The 21200-nt window shown below is 39.9% G+C and overlaps 1 protein-coding gene across 3 annotated transcripts; it reads left to right on the top strand.

The window, feature by feature from the left end:
- The first annotated feature begins 807 nt into the window (after window positions 1–807).
- Window positions 808–20932, top strand: Nup54 (nucleoporin 54). Of its 3 annotated transcripts, XM_027388415.2 has the most exons (13): window positions 808–966; window positions 1556–1717; window positions 4721–4804; window positions 4899–5048; window positions 7574–7800; window positions 10305–10492; window positions 11422–11618; window positions 12871–12925; window positions 13315–13408; window positions 16027–16134; window positions 18392–18511; window positions 18793–18903; window positions 20182–20932. In XM_027388415.2, exons 1-13 carry the CDS (start codon window positions 900–902, stop codon window positions 20308–20310), a joined length of 1692 nt encoding a protein of 563 aa, XP_027244216.1. In that variant the 5' UTR covers window positions 808–899; the 3' UTR covers window positions 20311–20932. The 3 variants fall into 3 exon arrangements, with proteins under 3 accessions (XP_027244216.1, XP_027244215.1, XP_035309112.1); XM_027388414.2 differs by lacking the exon at window positions 1556–1717 and having other exon boundaries at window positions 810–966; XM_035453221.1 differs by lacking the exons at window positions 808–966; window positions 1556–1717 and adding an exon at window positions 3790–3847.
- The last annotated feature ends 268 nt before the right edge of the window (window positions 20933–21200 follow it).

Here is a 21200-nt window from a genome sequence, read left to right as displayed (position 1 = left end):
CAAGCATTGGTGGCACACACCAGGGCCGGAGAGATGGCTCAGAGGTTAGGAGCACTGTTCTTCCAGAGATCCTGAGTTTAATTCCCAGCAACCACATGATGGCTCACAACCATCTGCTGGCACGCAGGCCGAAGACTGTATACATAATAAATAAATAAATAAATAAATAAATAAATAAATAAGAATTGAGTCAAGAAAAATCTTGTTCCAAACTAGATTCCAGGATAAACCAGCGAAATGACTTTGGGAACGCTCCCATCTCACCTGTGCAAAGTAGTCAATTAGAATCTTCTCTGTGGGGTTGAGGATTAAGTGTTCCCGAGAAATGTGATGCAGGGCACAGACGTTAGCATTTAAAGGGCTCATTTGCTTCATCCGGGTCAGCCCTCCGTTTTGTTCAGCGACGACAGTGGTAAACTATGCAGAGACGAGTACTGGAGAGCGTGCCACACAGCACACACACGTGTCACTGCTAGCCCCATTATCTCTCCATCACTCCTAAACGCCCCTTTCCCAGCTGCTTCATCTCCTCCATCCTCATGTCCTACCGGAAGGCCCCCTGCTGGGTGGTCCGGGCGGCACGGTTACACCCTGAAGCACGCAATCTCCGCAGCCGCTCACCTCGCTAAGGTGGCTTCTAAGAGCCAGCTGGCAACCCTCCACACCTACTTCCCCCTGATCTCCCCTTTGTTGTGACGCCCCAAACCACTTGAAGCCACAACACACCCCCGGAAGTGAGCAGAACGGGGGGGGGGGCGTTCCCGTCCGGCCAGAGAGGAGGCGGAACTAATGATACAGCCCGCGTTTCCCGACCGGGCGGGAGAGCCGTGAGCACTGAGCGTCCGGGTGCGCCGCGGGAGCCCGGGAGCTCGGGACAACCTAAGCGCTGCTCCCGCGACATGGCTTTCAATTTTGGGGCTCCTTCGGGCACTTCTGGCACCTCTGCAGCTACCGCCGCACCCGCGGGTGAGTCAGCCCCTGGACCACCTTCTTCCGAGGAACGGAAGCCTTGGGCCCGCCCCCTCGGTCCGATACCGTCCGGCTGGGGGTCCGTGGTGGCCCTGGCACGCGAGACACCGTGAGGACATTTGGAAAGGGCGGGCGGCGAAGGTGGGAGGGCCGCGGGCTGCTCAGGCTGGGCCTGGGGCTCGCAGGGCGCGCGCATCCCGCGTGGCCGGGCCGCCGTGTCGCTTCCCGCCACCGGGGACTCCGCCCGGGAGGCTACGCCCCTCTTCCCTTCCTGGGGCCCCGCGACCCCTCGGCCGCCTCGGCCGCCTCGGCCTCCCGGCCCAGAGGGCCAAGGCTGGAGCCAGGCTACCCGCAGCGCCCTCCGTTCCCTCCCCAGCCTGGGGGATGCTGACCCCGGCCCCTGGTGCCCTTGCTCCTCTGTGTGTCCCCGCCTCCTTGGCTCTCTTAACCGGTTCCGGCGCCGCTCAGGTTTATTCACGCTGTGAAACCTCTTGCTGATTCTTGTTAATTCTTATCTTGCTTTCTTTTCCTTTTCTCTTCCCCTCCTCTCACGTTTTCAAATTTTCTCTGCCTCCACGTCTATCAGGATTTGGTGGGCTTGAGACTGCCAACTCCACCGCCAGTGGGTTTAATTTTGGGGGTTTCGGATTAACTGCTAACCCTGCAGTGAACTTTAATATTGGGAATTTCGGTGTTTCTACCACCTCGGCGACTCCATTCAATTTTGGTAACAGTCTGACGAGTGCAGGTAGATACTGCGGGTCATGTGTGTAACGAGGGTTGGGGGCTGGAGTCCAAGAATGTTCCGATGTTCCTAGAGTTTGAGGGAAAAAAATGGCACTTGTCTGCTAAGGGAAGGGTTCGTTTCCTGAGGTCAAATTGAGTGTATGTCAAGTTTTGACTTGTCTTAAAAGATGTGGTTTTTTTTGGACAGCCTTGAGAATTAAAATGCTCCTTTGTTGGGTTTGCATTTAATCATACGGAGTACAGCTTCAAAATGATAAGAATTTGCAATGGAGTTTATTTTGGATAGAATGTTTTTCAAATTATTAGCTGCGGTATAAGCTCAGCGTTTCCCTGGGATTCTTGGACTCCTGCAGTCGTTTTTCATTTTTTATACATATTCCATCGGGATTTCATCTTATTGTCCTTGTGTTTCCAAGAGAAACAAGTCTTATACGAACAGCGGTGACCTGTCTTGTTTTTCAATCTGTATAATGACGTTTTTCTTCCATCAACACGTTAGTATGTATTCCTGTAAGAGATGGAATCATAGAAAGAATCTCCAATTCTTTGCTGCCATTTTTTGGGAAAGTCTCTATGAGCAGTGTAATTTACGAGATGACATTGAGTTCTAAAACTCAAGCTAGACATCTCTGCATTTGAAAAGAATTACGAAGATTTTTTTTTAATCTACGGGTTTGAAGAATACTAAAAGATTTCAGAACACAAATATGATGGGTGTGTATGTCCCAATTTAAAGTAGGCTTATGAAAGCTCAGCATAAATGACCCTTGAAAAAATCGTGACCCTCAGCTGCTCGTATATGAATTTACTGTCCATAGTCTATGTTATGCCACTTCTGCCCATGCCAATTATTTGCATTTGGTAAACATCTCTTCCTGAACTTACTTGGAGAGCCAGATATTGTGTCAATTCAATGAGTTGAAAATAATGTGAAATACACTTGAAAATTTCAAAGATAAAGTGACTCATTAAGATACATTAGAAGTGTTTGCATATCACTGCCCTTGCTGTGTTTGCTTTTCCTATTTTGCTTAAAATTGGCACTGGGCAAACCTTATTTTGAAATTTATGTTTCAGAATAAAGCAAACCACATAGTTCAACAGCAACAAATAAACCTGTTTGTATTTGCTTGATTTCATGTCCGTTTGAAGTTGTCACTGTTAAAGTTTTGAGTTGTATGAATATAATTGTTTTGATTGCTTTCAAATATGTTAATTTAGCCTCAGCAAAGAGCTTTAAAACAACATTTTTTGTATCCATACTGGTCTACTATTACTAATAAAGCATTTTTGGTATTTTAAAATGTGGTAAGTTACTAACTAGTGTTTTTGTTGTGTGGTCAATAACAGTTACTCTTTGAATGCAGGGAGTTAAAAGGGAACTAAAGACAGTACTTATTTTAGGTGTTTCATCAAAATGTTTAACTGGCAGCATTGCAGTAGACTCCACTGAGTTACGTGTGTGCAATAGCCTATGCACTAATTTTCTAAATCTGAATTGTATTGTTAAGGGTCAGAGAGTGTAGCCTAATGATAGAGTATTTGCCTGCCTACTATATGCAAGGTCCTGGATTTAATACCCAGAACCACAAAATTGATTAAAACTAGTTAAATTTTTTTGAAACAGCTTTTTACTGTGTAGCCTAGGCTCATTTAGAAGTTCTAATCTTGCTTTAGCTCCTTTAATGGGATTGCAGGCACATACCATCACACCTGTTCTATGTTGCAATCTTTATGAGGCTATCCATTTACAAGAAATATATGAGGTTCAAGTTAGAATCTCAGAAAACCTGGAGTATAACTCAGCATTTATGGTTCAAATGTTTGTTTTCAAAGTCTTTTGCAGCATATTTATGAATAGGTAACTACTGCCATACTCTTTTTAAAAATTGGGTTAGCATTTCATTCTATTCATATATTGCTAGATACGTTAAGATTAATTTTGTTTCTAGACTTTCTTAAAAATAAAATCTATCAGAGTTGCCACGATGTGCTACCAAGGTGCATGGTAGTCTTGGCTACCTTTTGTTTTTCTTCCTTTACCTCCTTTCTGAAAGACACTTATTTTACAGAGGTAAGCCTACTGGTATGTTTCCTTTGAAAAGTTGCTTCCCACCGACTAAGGAGAAATGTGAGTTAATGTAGATGCAATTTAATTCATGACAATTAAGGTTGCAAGCTGGCAAAGCCATCTGCTGCCATAACATGCTTGGTGATACTGTTTTTTCTTTTTGTTTTTTGTTTGTTTGTTTGTTTGTTTGTTTTCCAGAACCTTGAACTCACAGAGATCCACCTGCCTCTGCCTCCTGAGTGCTGGGATTAAAGGCCACCACCTCTCAACTCAGAGCTACTTTTTAAACAGCTTCACTGTCAGTAAACACTTAGTTGTATTAATTTTATTAGTCTAAATCATATACACACTTGAATTTGTAGTAGATAGTCTAAAAGTACCTATTTATCATTTTAGAGTTATGGCAAAAGCTAATGTATTTTTCAGTCATGTTACTCATTTAGTTAAAGGAATGTGTATTGCATTGTGTTATTTCTGTTTAAAATACTTTATCATTTATTTCTTGCAGTGTGTATTAGTAATAGTGTAGGGTTTTTTAATGATATTGAAAATCAGAGAAAATTAAGCCCGGTGTTGGTGGCGCATGCCTTTAATCCCAGCACTCGGGAGGCAGAGGCAAGCGGATCTCTATGAGTTCCAGGCCAGCCTGGTCTCCAGAATGATGCCAGGATAGGCTCCAAAGCAATACAGTGACACCCTGCCTCGAAAAAACCAAAAAAAAGAAAGAAAGAAAGAACGAAAGAAAGAAAGAAAGAAAGAAAGAAAGAAAGAAAGAAAGAAAGGAAGACAGACAGACAGACAGACAGGGAAAATTTAGATCAATATGTTTTTTGTATTTAGCAACTGCTTACAAAACCATTTGAAGATGAAATTCCCTCTATGTACATAAAGGAACCTCTATGTTTTATCCTTTTTTTTTCCGTTTTTAATTAGGTGGGTTTGGAGGATTTGGAACAACAACTACAACTGCAGGCTCTGCATTCAGCTTTTCTGCCCCAACAAACACAGGCACTACAGGTAAGAGGCTGTCCTAAGTCATCAGGAAAAGGAAATATGATAGACACTAAGAACTGTGTTCGGAGCTTACTCAATTCTGATTTTTCATTTAAAGGCCTTCTTGGTGGCACTCAGAACAAAGGTTTTGGCTTCGGTACTGGTTTTGGCACAGCGACAGGAACTGGCACTGGTTTAGGTACTGGTTTGGGCACCGGCCTGGGATTTGGAGGATTTAATACACAGCCCCAGCAGCAGCAGCAAACTAGTAAGTGGGATTTTATCTTCAGATGTAAACTGTAGCAGTAAGAGCCATTGCTTCAGATGCTGATTGTCTTAGTTTTAAATAGACTGTAAATAGGTTCCAAAGATTTCCAAAAGCTGCTTTTCATAATAACATTTGTTATTGGGAGTTAGGGAAAAGCCCAAATGGCATGATTAGGACTGTAACGACACTGTGTTTGAGGTCATTCCATTAAAAGTTTGTTATTTCTAAGAGTAATACAAGTAGAGAAATCTGTATAAAGTATAATTTATTACATTATGTATATGGGCACACCCTTGTGATGTCCAGGCAGACCCTGAGAAGGTTACAGACACTGGTGTATTGGAAGATCTGTTGTCCCATCTTTTACAACTTTTTATGTTTCTTTGTAGTTCTATCACTCGAGTGTGTGACATATCTCTTTAATTTTGCCATTCTTCGATCTCTGCGGGCTTTCTTTTATATCATCCATTCATGGAAGAAATCCTATCTTTTGTCTTTCAGAAGATTTCAGTCAGTTCTTTACTGGTCATTCTTACACAGTTTAACATAGTGTTTGTCATTTATATCTCTTAATTGTTGAGTGGGATCTAGGGGCTTATTTATGTCGTAGGGTATCCTTTATCAAAAGGTGTGTAATATCTAATTGTTTGTAATGATGCTAGCAGCCATTGGTAACCATTACTTAGATCAGTTTATTTATTACGGGTTAAGAATTAATGTTGTTCATCTAGATTCTTCATTTGTTGGGATTCTTCATCAGACTCAGCCTTCCTGTTTCCCTGTTTTTTTAAGATTAGGCTGCTAAGCATGTAAACTTAGTTTGTTTATTTATGTGTTTGTTTATTTACTTACTTACTTTGGTCCATTGTGAGTCAAATGTGAGCCCTCTGGAAAAGCAACAGGCACTCTTGACTGCCGAGAACTGTTTGAGTTCACTCATTGATTGATTGAATTATTGATTTTTATTTCATGTTACAAGGGTTTTGTTTTTTTTGTATGTTTTTGGATGTGAATCCTTTATTGGATCAGTTGTCACAGATTTTGTCCTATTCTGTAGCTTATCTTCTTCATTCCTGTAATATTATTTTTGCTATACAGAAGCTTCTTAATGTCTCACAGTCTCACTCGTCTTTGTGTGTGTGTTCACGTGTGCACATACATGTGGAGGGTGGAGGTCAACCTCAGTTGTTCTGTACCTTTGTTTTTGATGTGAGTCTCTTACTGGAGCTGGAATGTGCTGATTTGTTTAGAGCTACTGGTCAGCTGGCTCCTTGGGTGCCCCCCCCCCCCCCGCCGCCCGCCCCCAGCACTGGAATCACCAGTTTGTGCTGCTCCTGCCTACGTCCTCAAGTCTCTGCTCTCTTGGCAGCATGCTTTGTATGCATCTGCATTGAAGAGATGGAAAAGACTGCTTACACGTATGTCCTCAGTGACAGTTACATAGGAATTTTTCCCATGTCAGACATTGGCTAAGTACTGTTTGCTAAATGTTTAATTGTTCCTAATTCTCATTAATCTATTCTAGCAAGATTTCCTGAGCAAAGATTTCTTTGCCTTTCAGTGAACACTTTTGACTCTTGCTTTAAGTGAAGTTTGGTCATTCCCTGAACATAGTGTTTTTTATTTGCTTATTTTTCTTTTCTTTTTCCTTTTTGAAAGCCAGGATCTTACTCTGTAGCCTATCTTGTCCTGGAATTCATTGTGTAGCCTAGGCTGGTCACACACTCCTGGCAGTCCTTCCACCACCTGTTTTTCAAGTGTTGGTATTACAGGTGTGAGCTGCCACACATGATTGAACATGCTGTTTTCTGTTTAGCCCTCTCAGGTATAACCTGAAGAGAAAATTTCCAGAGCAGTAAGGGTCTTTAATTGCTGTTTTAAGGCGTTTGAATTAATTTTGTGGATTGTGGTACTATTGTTTTATTCTTATTTATTTTGATTGTTTTGTCCCCCTCCTCCCCAGGCAGGGTTTCTCTGTGTAGCTAGCCTCAAACTCCTAGAGATCTGCCTGTTTCTGCCTCCAGAGTGCTAGGACTAAAGAAAGGTGGGTGTTACCACTGCTGGCTTGTTTTATTTTTAAAGCTTGTCTGAGATGCTGTTAGCTGCCCAGTCTCTGAAGTATCTGGTCTCAACAGTCTGGCCTTTTTTCGAACTGTGCCACCAGTTTGGGTTATGATAGCATCTGTAGAGCTGCTTACTCAGCCATGTCCTCTGCTCTCCCTCCAGAGGGGCCCATGGTGCTCCAGACCTTGACAGCCCACAAGCTATTGCTCATTTAGTCTGCATTTCAGCCATTATCCAGTCTGGTCCTCTTCGACATCCTCAGGCTTTGGACAGCTTATTTGTTTTACCTCTTGGTTCTTTCCTGTCTTGGCTGCATATACTCTCACCCATATGTAGGATAATACATAAATTGGTTCCTTAGTTAGAATATGGATAGCTGGGAAGAGATTTGCTTACCATACCTTGAATCTAAGTTTTCTGGGCTTGTTTTTTTTGTTGTTTGCTTTGTTTTCCTTTTTAAGCTCTAGGCGGTCTCTTCAGTCAGCCTACACAGGCTCCTGCCCAGTCCAACCAGCTGATCAATACTGCCAGTGCCCTTTCTGCTCCAACGTTATTGGGAGATGAGAGAGATGCCATTTTGGCAAAGTGGAACCAGCTTCAGGCTTTCTGGGGAACAGGAAAAGGCTATTTCAACAATAATATTCCTCCCGTGGAGTTTACACAGGAAAACCCCTTTTGCCGATTTAAGGTATCAATTGTCTTTGATCTTCATTTAAAGAGTGACTATAAAAGAGATAGTAACTTTTAGATTAAAATGACATTTAAAAGTGTTTTCTTGAGAACAATATGATTATACTTTTTATTTTAAACAAAAATTATAAAATTAAAGTGATTTTGAAAAAGTATTATATATGGTTCAGAGTGGCCACATAGTCACCAGAATAGGACTGAGAAAAAGGGTGTTGACAGAACAATGGCAAGCTAGCTGTGGTGGTGCACGCCTGAATCCCAGCTCAAGCATGGACATAGAGGGACCAGAAGTCAGTCACCCTCCGCTACAGAGCAAGTTGGAAGCCTATCTCAAAACAAACAAACAAACAAACAAACAAAAACCCAGGGCCAGCAAGGTGACTCAGTGGATGAAGGTGCTTGCCACCGAGCCTAATGATCTGAGTTTGACTCTGCCCAAAGCACATGGTAGAAGACTGACTCCTGAAAGTTGTCTTCTGACCTTTCTGTGTGTGCCATGGCATACCCCTTTAAATAAATAAATAAAAACAAAAACAAAAGAAGGCATGGTCTGCTTGCCACTTTTAAAGGGTACTAGACTTAGGTTGTTTTCATTTAACTAGTCAAGGAAGTGCCTCCTGGCCAGTGCACAGAATTCTCCTTGGCATGTAGAACCCTGTTACTATTATTAGAGTTCGATGCTAAAGACAATAAAAGAACATTGGCCACTTTCTTTGTTCTGCCTCATTGTCTATAAACAACCATCTCATTGAAACTTGACTTCAGGTAGTCTGCTCTTTAGACAGTGGTAGTGTTTTACTTTACCATTTATTTTTCTTTGTTTTTGCTTTTTGTATATGTGTGGTCTCTCTCTCTTTTTTTTTTTTTTTTCATCAAAGAAAAGCTCACAGAAGAGAGGTACTTGCTGTAATGCAGTAATAGTCCAGGCTGACCTTGAACTCATTATGTAGCCATGGTTGGCCTCAAACTTATGATCCTCTTGGCTCAGCCTCTTGAGTGTTGGGATGGTAGGGCTGCATGACCACATCCAGCTGGCAATGTGTTTCCTACATAACAAATTACATATTACAATTAAGTTTATACTTCACCCTGCATTTTTGGGGGAGGGCTGTGGTGCTTGGGAATCAAATCCAGAGCTTCATGTATGCTAGTCACATGCTTTGCACTGCACTTAACTCCAGCACTATGGGGTCATTAAATATCTAATGACATACCTTGGGGAACTCTTCTAAATAGGAAATTAATTAATGTAGCTTCAGCTTGTACATGCAGCCTAACTGTAATTTTATACGGTATTTTTTAGTGTGTTTGTGTACTATGACCCGTCATACAAGGTCGGGTGTAGAATTCTTATACTTGGGCCATCATACTGACAGCATAAAGTTTCAGTATTTGGAGCACTTTGCTTTAGTAATAGCTTTGTACACTAGGGTTATTAATTTCTATATCATCTGAGTGTATTAGTTGAAATTTTTAATGTTATTGTTTAGCAATAAGATATACAATAGGTTGAAGCATCAGTTTAAATGTTTTAACTTTTCTTAAAAGTTGCTATGTAATATACATATAAAATGAATGAACTTAAAATAATTTTATTAAAGTTGCATATAATGGTAACAAAGGACAAATGTTACTATATAAAGCTATTTTTAGCAATGTGTGATTCCTCATTGATGGGGGAGGTCCTGTGTATATTATTGTCTTATTGGTTGATAAATAAAGTACTGTTGGCCAATAAGAAAACAAGATAGGTGGGACTAGGAGTCAAGGAAGAAAGGTAGGAGAAAGCGCAGAGTCACCATGTGAGTCTGGGGAAGATAGGACGCTTGCTACTGGCGTCCGATAAGATAAGTCTTATAAAATATATAGATTTATGGTAATTAAGACTGAGCTAGCAGATGAGAAATCCTAGTCATTGGCCAAGCAACATTTGTACTTAATATAAGTCTCTGTGTGTTACTTGGGACCTTAACGTGGTGGCGGGCAGAACTCGGGCGGCCTGGCGGAAAGCGCCCATGTGGCAGCAGGGCTTGGTGAAAAGACTTATTGTTAACCTCATATTTAATACTATATAGTATAACTTATTCATTTAATATTACACCAATAACCTGTTTCATAGTTTTATTACATATACTCATAAGATAGACATTCTCCATGTCATTAGTATCTTGACAGTGTCATTGTACTTTAAACTTATTTTATTTGTAAATTGTTTCTTTAAAATTTAATTCAAGATTCACGAGTCAGATGAGTTGTTCCAGTGTATAAGAAATGTCCAAAAATGAATGACTATTAAGATCTTCAAGAGAAAATTCTTTAGTTCCTATGTTGGAGAGAAAATTTGAATTTCACTGTTTATGTTAGAGAAATGAAGTTTGTTTACAATATGTGATGTCCCACAGAATGGTTACCATTTCCATCATTTTAGCAGATGCTAAGCTATCTATTAAACATTTGATATAAAGTCTGCATGTATTTTTGATACTTTTGTTTATTTCACAGGCTGTAGGTTATAGTTGTATGCCCAATAATAAAGATGAAGATGGACTGGTGGTCTTAGTTTTCAACAAAAAAGAAGCAGACATTAGAAGCCAGCAACAACAGTTGGTAGAATCATTACATAAGGTTTTGGGAGGAAACCAGACCCTTACTGTCAATGTGGAGGGCATTAAGACACTGCCAGATGATCAGTAAGTATACATGCATACATACATGCATGCATGAATACAGGTTCTGTTGTGGGGTTTGTTGCTGAAACATAAATCTCCAGTTGGTGATTATTAATGTATTTACAGAAATGGTGAAAAGCTTTTTTTCTTTTTTGGATTTCTTAGACGCTAGCATGTAGATTTCATTCAGGAGCCGCAGGGCACATTATGGCTGTGCACAGATTGAATGAAACTTTACTGGACCATTTAGATAACTGGCTCCTTTTGCCTGTTTTGGGTTTTGTTGTTCTTTTTTTGGTGAGTTTGAGAGAGTCTTGCTGTGTAGTGCTGGTTATCCAGAAATGCATTCTGTAGCCCAGGCTAGCCTTGTGCTAGTGTTGCAGAAGTGCAGTGCCATGTCTAGCCTGATTACCCTGCTCATTCATGAAGAGCGGGACTGCTCTAGTTCCCTTGTCCTTCTGCCATTTTCTTCTTGGTGGTGGTGGCTTTAAGGTTAGGCGAATTATATTGTTGCTGTTTCTAGCACTATCTGGTGACTGACTCAGGTTATACTTCTTGGGTCTTGCTTGCAGAAAGTAGCCCATAAATTTGGCAGAACCATGAGAGTAAATAGTTCTGGGGGTGTGGGGGTGGGGAATAGTAAGAAATATTTGGTATAGAAATATATCACTGAGCAAATTGTCTCAAAAAACAAATTCTATCACATTCATCTACCTCGTTTTGGTTTTTGTCATTTAAGTTGATTTACAAATGAGCCTAACATAGAGGTTTACTTTCAAAATTAAAAAAAAAAAAAACAAAAAAACTTTTCTCCTATGAAAACTATTTCCAACTTCAGCCAGCAGTCTTAAAACATTTGTGACTGTCGGTTATAAATCATTGTGCTGTGTTGGTATTTGTCGCTGTATGTCATAAAGTCAGTGTGTTTTAAATTGGCTGTTTTCCTCTAGGACAGAAGTTGTCATTTATGTTGTTGAGCGTTCTCCAAATGGCACCTCGAGAAGGGTCCCAGCAACAACACTGTATGCTCACTTTGAGCAAGCTAACATTAAGACACAGCTGCAGCAGCTTGGGGTGACACTTTCTATGACCAGAACAGAACTGTCCCCTGCTCAGATCAAACAGCTCTTGCAGAACCCTCCTGCAGGTATGTGCTGGAGCTGGCTAGTTGGTTATTAATGCTAGAGCTTGTCACATGTCTGCTTACTTGGAATGTATTCTTGAATACTGTGTTTTAGTCAGTTGAGTTTAAATTATGTAGCTAATACATTAGAAATTTTGGGAAGTGATAATAATTCATAATCTATCTGCGTGTAGGTAATTCACTTGAAATGTGTTGGGTTTCTTTAATCTTTGTTTTAACTATTTAAGTAAAACTTAAATGTGTTTGCTCTTTTAAAAAAGTCTAGGTATCCCAATTAAGTAGACTGATATTCTAGCTTGTCTCTCTTTCCTAGAGGTAACTATTAGTAGCGCTGGACTCTGCCGATCCTGTGTCTGTGTTGTTAAATAAAGGCATACATACTGGCTGCAGCCTGCCTTTTCACTTACAGTATTTCTTAGTATTTCTCGTGTTAGTACATGAAGATGAACTTTATTCTATTTAAACACTATATAGTATTTTATAGATATACTTTACTTAGTATTGTTTCTATGCATTAACCATTCCAAACTAAGCAGCCGTTGATATCTGTAGAAATTTATCTTAGAACACATGCACATTTAAGTTTTTTTTAGAATAAGATGCCTGGTACCTGTACTCTCAGCCTTTGTGAGATGGAATGCAGAAGATCATGAGTTTGAGGTCACAACCTGGACTACATAGTGAGGTTGAGGGCAGCCTAAGCAACATAGTATGGCACCAATACTCCCCTCTACACCAAGAAGTCCACTAGAATAAAATTCTGGTAGTGAGACTTGAATCACTGTGTTATGTTTGTTAGGTATACTGGCAAATTGCCCTTCAAAGAACTTTCTACCAATTATATTTGCAATTGTAATATATTCGCTTTCTCTCTTTCTCTTCCTCCCTTCCACCCTCTCCCTCCCATAAATTAGTTAAAAAGAGTAGTGTATTTTCCTGATGACCAGGTTGACTATCTTTTCATATTTGAGAATAGACTTTTGATGTCCTTTGCTCATTTCCTGTTCAGTTCATGGTGCTTTTGTTTTTGTGGACTCTTTCTGTGTTCTAGAGTTAGTTGTATTATACCGTATGTTGCAGATACTTCTTTCAATCCATCTTTATAAGATTATTTTTGTAATGATCATTTTTTTAAAGTAATTCCTCATGGCTCCTGAAGTCGGTGTCTAATTTTTAGAAAGCATTTCCCATACAAATATAAACGCAGAAAATCATATGTTTTAAAAGAATATCTGAATATTTTTGTTTGTGGTAGGTGTTGATCCTATTATTTGGGAACAAGCTAAGGTGGATAACCCCGATTCTGAAAAGTAAGTGTATCACCATCTTATTTTATATACAAACTGATACTTGCCAGAAAGAAAGCAAACAAATATGGGCTATTAGTTGTATTCTCGAATTTAAAGAGTTATTTTCATTGCTTTTTAAAACAGTTCTACCATGGTAAGGCAGTAAGATGAGGTGAAACTAGGTAGGAATGGAGAAACCTGAATCCTAGCCACTTACTGCATTTTCATTTATAATGCAAGTTTTTGACTGACCTGTATTTCTTCATAAAATAGGGAGGTTGAAATAGCATAGTAATTGTTGGTCTCAATGCCACAGATTAGAAATTCATTATAAAATTATATGAGGTCTATTATGAAATACATCTTCATGGTTTTCGTAATAAGTTCTGAAAAGTGACCTTGCATTTTAGATTAATTCCTGTACCGATGGTGGGTTTCAAAGAACTGCTTCGAAGACTGAAGGTTCAAGACCAGATGACTAAGCAGCATCAGACCAGATTAGATGTAAGCATATACCTTGCATTCTCTATCCTGAGATGTTTTTACCATGTGTGTGCTGTTTTTTCTTACAGGAAACTAGCACACTGCAGATCAACAGCAACAGCTTTATGCACCTGCTTTCTTTATGGTATAGCCCCTACACATAGACTTTTTTTTTTCCTTTAATTTTATGTGTATGACTGTTACCTATATGGTCTATATATCACATATCATGCCAGAGAGGGCATTGGATCCCCTGGAACTGGAATTACAGACTAGTTTGAGTGTGAAATTGAACCTGGGTCCTCTGAAAGACCAGCCAGTGCTCTTAACATCTGAACCAACTCTCTAGCCTCATGAATTTGATTTGATGTATTTTATGAGTTTAGATTTATAGCCTAGATTTATTCAAAGTCTGCTTTATTTTATTTTTTTAATGCAAGGACTTAGCAGACCCAACCCTGATTAACTTCTAAAATCAAACAAGATCTCATGCACTGTTGGTTTTCTGACTACAGATCTACTTCCACATTCTCTTTCGATTCCAATTTCATTAGACATGAGTAAGCTTACTGTTTGTAAAGCAATCCCTTTCATTGCCAGCCATTTCTGTGAATGCAGTTCTTCTTTTACACTGATTTAGCATTTCTGTATGCATAGCCACTGTTTCCCGTAAAGCCTTACAAATATTTACACATAATTGTTTTTTCTTCTTAGTGTTTCTCTGACCAAAAATTCTAGCATGATCTCTTGTGGCCTAATTTCCAGGCTCTATTATGTTAGTCTGCACACACTGAATTCATGAGTATCACCTTTAAAATAAATTGTTAGCTTCAAATTCACTTGTAGTCAAGGATGACCTTGAACTTCTGATTCCCCTCCCCTACCTCCCTAGTCCTGAGATTTCAGGTGTGTGCGCATCACTCCACCTGGTGAAAATTGACTCTTCATATTAAATCATTTCATTCTTGAATACAGTACATCCTTTAAAATTGAGGCTTGTCTGTGACCTTTAAGTTAGTTTTCAGATAGTTTCGTCAAAAATCTTACACATTCTTTTTTGGCTGATTCCCAAATTTTTAATATATTTGGATGATAAACACAGCAACCTAATTTTCTTCTTTGTCCCTTCATAATATCCTGGTGTTTCATTAAAAGTAATGGAGACCACACCTGGTGGTACAGGCCTGTAATTGAAGCTGCTCGGGAGACTTAGGCAGGAACATCAAAAGTTCAAGGCCATGATAGGCTACAGAGTTCATTCAAGGCCCACCTGAGCAATGTAGTGAGCTCTTGTCTCAAAATAAAATGTGAAAAGGGGTCTGATGGATGCAGTTGGTGGTAGAGTGCTTATGCCCCATATGCTAGGCCTTAGGCTCAGTTCCCAGGTATGTCCCCATCTCCCACTCCAAAGGTGATCTACCTAGGCGGGCATAGTAAAATAGCTCATACAACTCTTTTGTCCTCTTTAACACTCCAGTGGCACAGAAATTAATTATGGCAGGGACAACTATAGAATGGACTGGATTGGAATGCTTTAATGTAATGGAGAGATTGTAATATGGTTTTGGGCTGAGGGATAGTGTCATTCTTAAAGTGCTGATCATTATGACCTGATTCAGTCCCCAGAGCCCATGTGAATAGCCAGGCATGATAGTTCATGCTTGTAACCCCAGTGCATGCCAGGCAGAGACAGGCATGATAGCACATGCTTTTGTAATACCAGTGCATGCCAGGCAGAGACAGGCATGATAGCCCATGCTTTTGTAATACCGGTGCATGCCAGGCAGAGACAGGTGGGTCTGTGAAGCTCACTGCCCAGCCAGCTCTGCTTCCTTGACAAACTCCAAAAGACTCTCCATCTCAAGAAAAGGACACCTGAGGTTGTCCTCTGGCTTCCACACAAGCACATGCATTGTATTCTCAGAACACATCCATGTACACACACAAATTAAGCCTACCCTGTTAAGATTAAGATAGCGTAGAGCAAAGTATTGGGATTTTAGGCCAGACAGAAAACATTACTAGCCAAAGACAAGAAAAGTTATTCACTTTTTGGATTTATAGCATTCCTTTTTCTCTCCTCTATGATTACCCCCTCCCAGTATTCCAGGCCAGGATATGGAGTATACTGGTCTTCCCAGCTCTACCAACTGCAGACTGGTTGTCTGTGAGCCCTAAGTCTGACAGTGTCTCACAGGTTTTAACTTTATCCATTCAGGCCTGGTTGTTGGGTCTATTCCAAAGTACTTTTTAAAATTCCTTATTTCTGAAAAGTTACTTGGAATAGTACTTTTTAATTTGTAGATATGTAAAGGAAGGAAACAAAAATACAGAATCATGGGGCTGGATGATAGCTCAGCAGTTAAGAACTCAAGCACCATAATCAGGCAGCTGCCTGTAACTAACTCTACCTCTCAGGGATCCAGTTCCCTCTCTGGACTCTAATGCACCTCCACAGACATACACACATCTACACAGAAAAAGAAATTTAGAAATAGTAAATGTAGAGTTAAAGATAGTTAATGTTTTGAGAGATGGCTCTCAAGGTTATCTGAGAATGGGGGCTGTCCATGTTGGCATGCCTGTTAGATAGCTGCTGTGCCCTACTTGATTCATCCATAAAACATTTCTTTCAACAGATCATATCTGAAGATATTAGTGAACTACAAAAGAATCAAACTACAACTATGGCCAAAATAGCACAATACAAGAGGAAGCTCATGGATCTCTCCCACAGAACCTTACAGGTAATAGTTTAGAATTTCCCCAGTGCTTATAAGGGTTATATGTGAAATATAAACTAAATAAGGAAATTTTTTTAAAATAGGATAAACACCCAAAAGTTGGAGGATTCTAGAGGGTAGGAGATAAGAGAAAAAATAGTCTAAAGTTCACCTTAGTGACAAGGTGACAGAAACAATTTTGATACAAGGGAAGGTATAAAATTGATGATTCCTACTTCCATGAAATAGAAAACATTTTTCAGTGCCAGGAAGAGGAATGTGGTCATGTATTAATGATTAAAACCAATTACCAGTTTAACAGACAGAATGGAACAGCAACCAAAGGTGAAGTCATAAATTGTCATGAGAACAAGTGCTCCATATCCGATTCGATGGGACACAAGCAAAAGCCCTCATCAAAAATACCAAATAAAAATATATGAGCTCAACGTTAAGAAATTTGAGAAATATCAAAGTAAGCTTGAAACCTGTAAGATAAAGGTGAGAAACCAGGGATATATTCAGAATGGCAGTGGACAGACCTGCAAAGCTGTCCTGTGGAAGACAATCAGAACAGAACCAACTCAAAGAGATAGAAACAGCCAATCAGAGAAACAGTGCTACACACATAGGCCTAAGTCATAAAAGATGATAGCATTTTTCAGATTTGAAACCTAGGGAGACAGGTGATTTTCTAACAAATAAAATTTACCAAAAGTAGTGTATAGCAAAATGAAGAAAATGGTAACTGCAGAAAGCAGAGGGGAAGAGTTCTAAAGTCCATGTGGAAAACCCCCAAATATAGCTGATTTCATTGTTGAATTTTGTCTAATAAAAAGCTAATTTTTGTGTTAACTCAAATCTTTCTAAATCAAGGAAAAATATTGATGTCTTCTTTTTCCTTTTGAACACTTTGATTAAGATATAATTCATTATATCATATACTTAACTCACTTAAAGGATAAACAGTCTGTGAGTGTGTTTTCAGTATGTTCACATTCCTGTGCAACCATTTCAGAGATGAGTTTTAGGATATTTTATTATTCTGTGGAGAATTCCCATGCATGCCTCTCAGGAGCCACTCTCCATTTAGTCTACATCTGCTCATGCTGGGCAGCCTCGTGCCAGCACTTGGCTCCCTGTATAACTACTCATTAATTGGTGAGATGCTCACTTGCCCAGACAGCTGGAAACTTTACAGTGAACTTGACTAAATCTGGATATTGTGTTGAATGCCTGTAATCCTAGCACTTTGGATAAGACAGGAGGATTAGTTCAAGGTGACCCTGAGCCACATGTCTCAAAACACAAAAATGAGTTTTATCTGTTTTTCAGTAGTCTTTGAGTAAAAAACAAAATTTACAAACAGCATTGATTTTAGCTGTGTTATGTTTTATACAATTTTTTTAAAAAAAGATTTATTTATTATGTATGCAGCCTTTTGCCTGCACATGTATTCCTGCACACCAGAAGAGGGCACCATATCTCATTACAGATGGTTGTAAACCACCATGTGGTTGCTGGGAATTGAACTCAGGACCTCTGGAAAAGCAGCCACTCTTAACCTCTGAGCTATCTCTCCAGCCCCACCCCCCCAGATATTTTCTTTAATAAGAAAATCAGCCAGGCGTTGGTGGCGCATGCCTTTAATCCCAGCACTTGGGAGGCAGAGGCAGGTGGATTCAAGGCCAGCCTGGTCTACAGAGAGAGTTCCAAAACAACCTCCAAAGCAATACAGAGAAACCCTGTCTTGAAAAAAAAAGGGGGGGGGCTGGAGAGATGGCTCAGAGGTTAAGAGCACCGACTGCTCTTCCAGAGGTCCTGAGTTCAATTCCCAGCAACCACATGGTGGATCACAACCATCTGTTATGAGATGTGGTGCCCTCTTCTGGTGTGCAGATATACATGGAAGCAGAATGTTGTATACATAATAAATAAAATCTAAAAAAAGAAAGAAAGAAAGGAAATCTAATTGGATATAAAAGCGCTTCAGAGTAAAAATATAAAGGATTTGGATTTTTTGCCCCCCTTTTTTAATGTTTTTGGTTTTTACTGTTTATTTGAGGCAGGGTCTCAGCTATGCAGCCTAGACTTGTCCTAGAACTCTCCTTGTTCCTCAGGCCAGCCTCAGACTTGTCCTCATGTCTTAGCCTCCCAAGTACTAGGATTTCAAAGCACCCCCCCCCCCCAACATATTAATTCTCAGCTAGTTTTTGCCAGCAAGTCCATAATTGTTCGTAAAAAGTATTCTACTGGCTGGTACTGATCTTGTCTTTTACAGGTCCTAATCAAACAGGAGATTCAAAGGAAGAGCGGCTACGCCATCCAGGCTGACGAAGAGCAACTGCGGGTTCAGCTGGACACTATCCAGGGGGAACTAAATGCACCTACTCAGTTCAAAGTAAGCACTTGGAAGCCTATCTGGCTCGAGGCTGTTTGAGGTAGAGCTGAATAGGGATAAGTAGTCATCACACAGAAACCTGTAATGTTGTGTGTCTTAAGCATTTGTTTCCACTAATTAAACTTTCTAAAAGAAATTCTCAGTCATGGTACTTTTGGCTTGCATTAGTGCTTCAAGACCCGGGAGTTTTAACTGATGGTTTCAAGGCTATCTTATCAAAAACAGCCACCGTCTTTAGGAGTTGCTGTGATTGTTAGCGCTTGTTTCTAACTCATTTTTAGGGTCGACTAAATGAACTGATGTCCCAGATCCGGATGCAGAATCACTTTGGAGCTGTGAAATCTGAAGAAAGGTATTACATAGATGCAGACCTGTTACGGGAGATCAAGCAGGTGAGTGTTAGCTTACAACTACATATCTGTCAGGGTGGCTGCTGTTCAACAACAGAGTTACTCACCCATTAGAATGTGGAGAAATTGTAACCTCAATTTCTCCTCAAATTGGCACCTTTAAGTAACATGAAATATAAAAAAAAAACATCAGTAGTGGCACCAGCATTTAATCCCAGTACTTGGGAGACGGAGACAGGTGGAGCTCTATGAATTCGAGGCCAGCTTGGTCTAGATAGCTAGTTCCAGGACAGCTAGGGCTACAGAGAAACCCTGTCTCAAACAAACAAACAAAAAGCTAAATAAAAAGTAGAATTAACATCTCATCTGGCAGTTCTCCATCTGTTTGTTTTTGACAGACAAGGTCTCAGTATGTAACCCTGGTTGGTCTTAACTAAGGGATCTGTCTGCCTCTGCCACTTGAGTGCTTAGATTCAAGGTATTACCACCACGCCCAGCCAGTTCTATTTCTGGATATATGTACCCCAGGAAGTTGAAAGCAGGGATCTGCACAAACTTTTATATACCTGTGTACATACACATATAGTGGAGTATTACTCCTAAAGAGGAGGAAATTCTGACACATGCCACAACATGGATAGACCTTGAAATATGTGGTCATACAAAGACAAATGTATGATTCCCCCTCTGTGAAGCAGAGTAACCCATGACCAACTTTGATGTGAACATACACAACATCCCTGTACACATAAAATGGTCCACATGTTATGGCACAGTAAAGAGCCAAATGTATCAACCTCCCCCTACCCCCCCCCCCCGATATTATTTAGATAGTAGAAGTGTCAAAGGGTAGGCAATAGCAGTACTCAGGTCAGCGGGGAGGTAAATCTCAGGCTTCCTCCAAATCCTCTCGCTGCATTTTATCTAGAATGATCTGTATGTATATCAAATTGAGAAGCTGGGATCAGGGATGTAGCTCAGTTAGTAGAGTGCTTGCCTACTGTGTCTGGAGCCCTGGCTCCAATCCCCAGCACCATGGAAACTGTGATAGTGCATACCCACAGTCACAGACAGCATTTGGGAGGCAGGAGCATTGGTTCAAGGCCCTAAAAATACAGAAAACACATTTTAAAGATATTGTCGATGAATGCTTGTCTGGGTTTCCCTGGTTTTAGAGTGTCTTGTACTGATGATAGTTGTCTCACTGTGCATGCTTGTTGTGTTTAGTCAATGAGTGCTGTATTGTAAGTACTTAATGGATAGCTTTCAGTTTAACAGAACAGTACACTCACGTTTTATTTTCTTCCAAATTCATTCTAGCATTTGAAACAACAACAGGAAGGCCTCAGCCACCTGATTAGCATCATAAAAGATGACCTAGAAGATATAAAACTGGTAGAACATGGATTGAATGAAACCATCCATACTAGAGGCGGTGTCTTTTGCTGACCATTTACAGACTCTGTCAGAGGTTCATAAAGTCATCTTGCTACTTCAGGCCTTACGATGACCACGTGGATGGGAAAAAGTCCTTTCCTCATTGGCGGGTTTGAGGTTCCTGAGAAACTACTGGACATTAAATCTGAAATGGACACCACAAAGCTCTTCAAAGAGAATCTGAAAATTTATACCTAAAAGTATACTTAAGAAAAAACTACACAATTATCCAAAGTATATGCACTGCTGTACATTTTACAGCAGCATTAAGCATAGACAGTGTTTAATGGTTATTCTCCATTCTTTTTCCATAGCACAAAATCCTAACAAAATAAACTGTAATTATGTGGCTGTTGACTATGCTTCAGAGTGTGAATGTATTTCAGCTTTTATATCTGTGAGGTCATCAGTGGAGAGTAAAAAAAATCCTAAAGTATTTAATGATTTGTGTGGTTTTCCTTTTGTTCTATGAAGACGTGAAGATATATTTTTATATTATTTTACTTATTTGGAACTGACAGAACATGCCTAACCAATTAGGATTTAGCAAAATCACTGTTTTGGCAAACTTTTTTCTTAACTTTTTATTTCTAAACATGAAATCTATAAAATAAATTGTTAATTTGCAATTTTATGTAATTCTTTCCTCTGGTGTTTTATTTAAGGACTTATCAGTATTGACATGTTTTGACTAGAATATAACAAATGGAATCATCTAGGATGAAGAGGTCCCTCATAAATTAGCATCTGAAAACAGTGATTGAATACTACATAATCTGATTCTTCTATAGACCACCGTTTTTGAATACAACTTCAGACTGCAGGACAGACCTGGGCCGCAGCTTGTTGACACCTCTCCAAATGCTGTAACTATGCTTCACTCCTGTGTGGTGCTTTGGCTT

The sequence above is a fragment of the Cricetulus griseus genome (assembly GCF_003668045.3).
Source record: "Cricetulus griseus strain 17A/GY chromosome 1 unlocalized genomic scaffold, alternate assembly CriGri-PICRH-1.0 chr1_1, whole genome shotgun sequence".
NCBI lineage: Eukaryota > Metazoa > Chordata > Mammalia > Rodentia > Cricetidae > Cricetulus > Cricetulus griseus.
Note: the sequence above shows the minus strand (reverse complement) of the source record. Positions and strands in the feature narration are given on the sequence as shown.

Coding starts and splice junctions, on each gene's coding strand:
- Nup54 (XM_027388415.2), top strand. CDS start 900: ATGGCTTTCAATTTTGGGGCTCCTTCGGGCACTTCTGGCACCTCTGCA. Junction 1,718..4,720: donor TAACAGTCTGACGAGTGCAG/GTAGATACTGCG, acceptor GTTTTTAATTAG/GTGGGTTTGGAGGATTTGGA. Junction 13,409..16,026: donor AGCATCAGACCAGATTAGAT/GTAAGCATATAC, acceptor TTCTTTCAACAG/ATCATATCTGAAGATATTAG.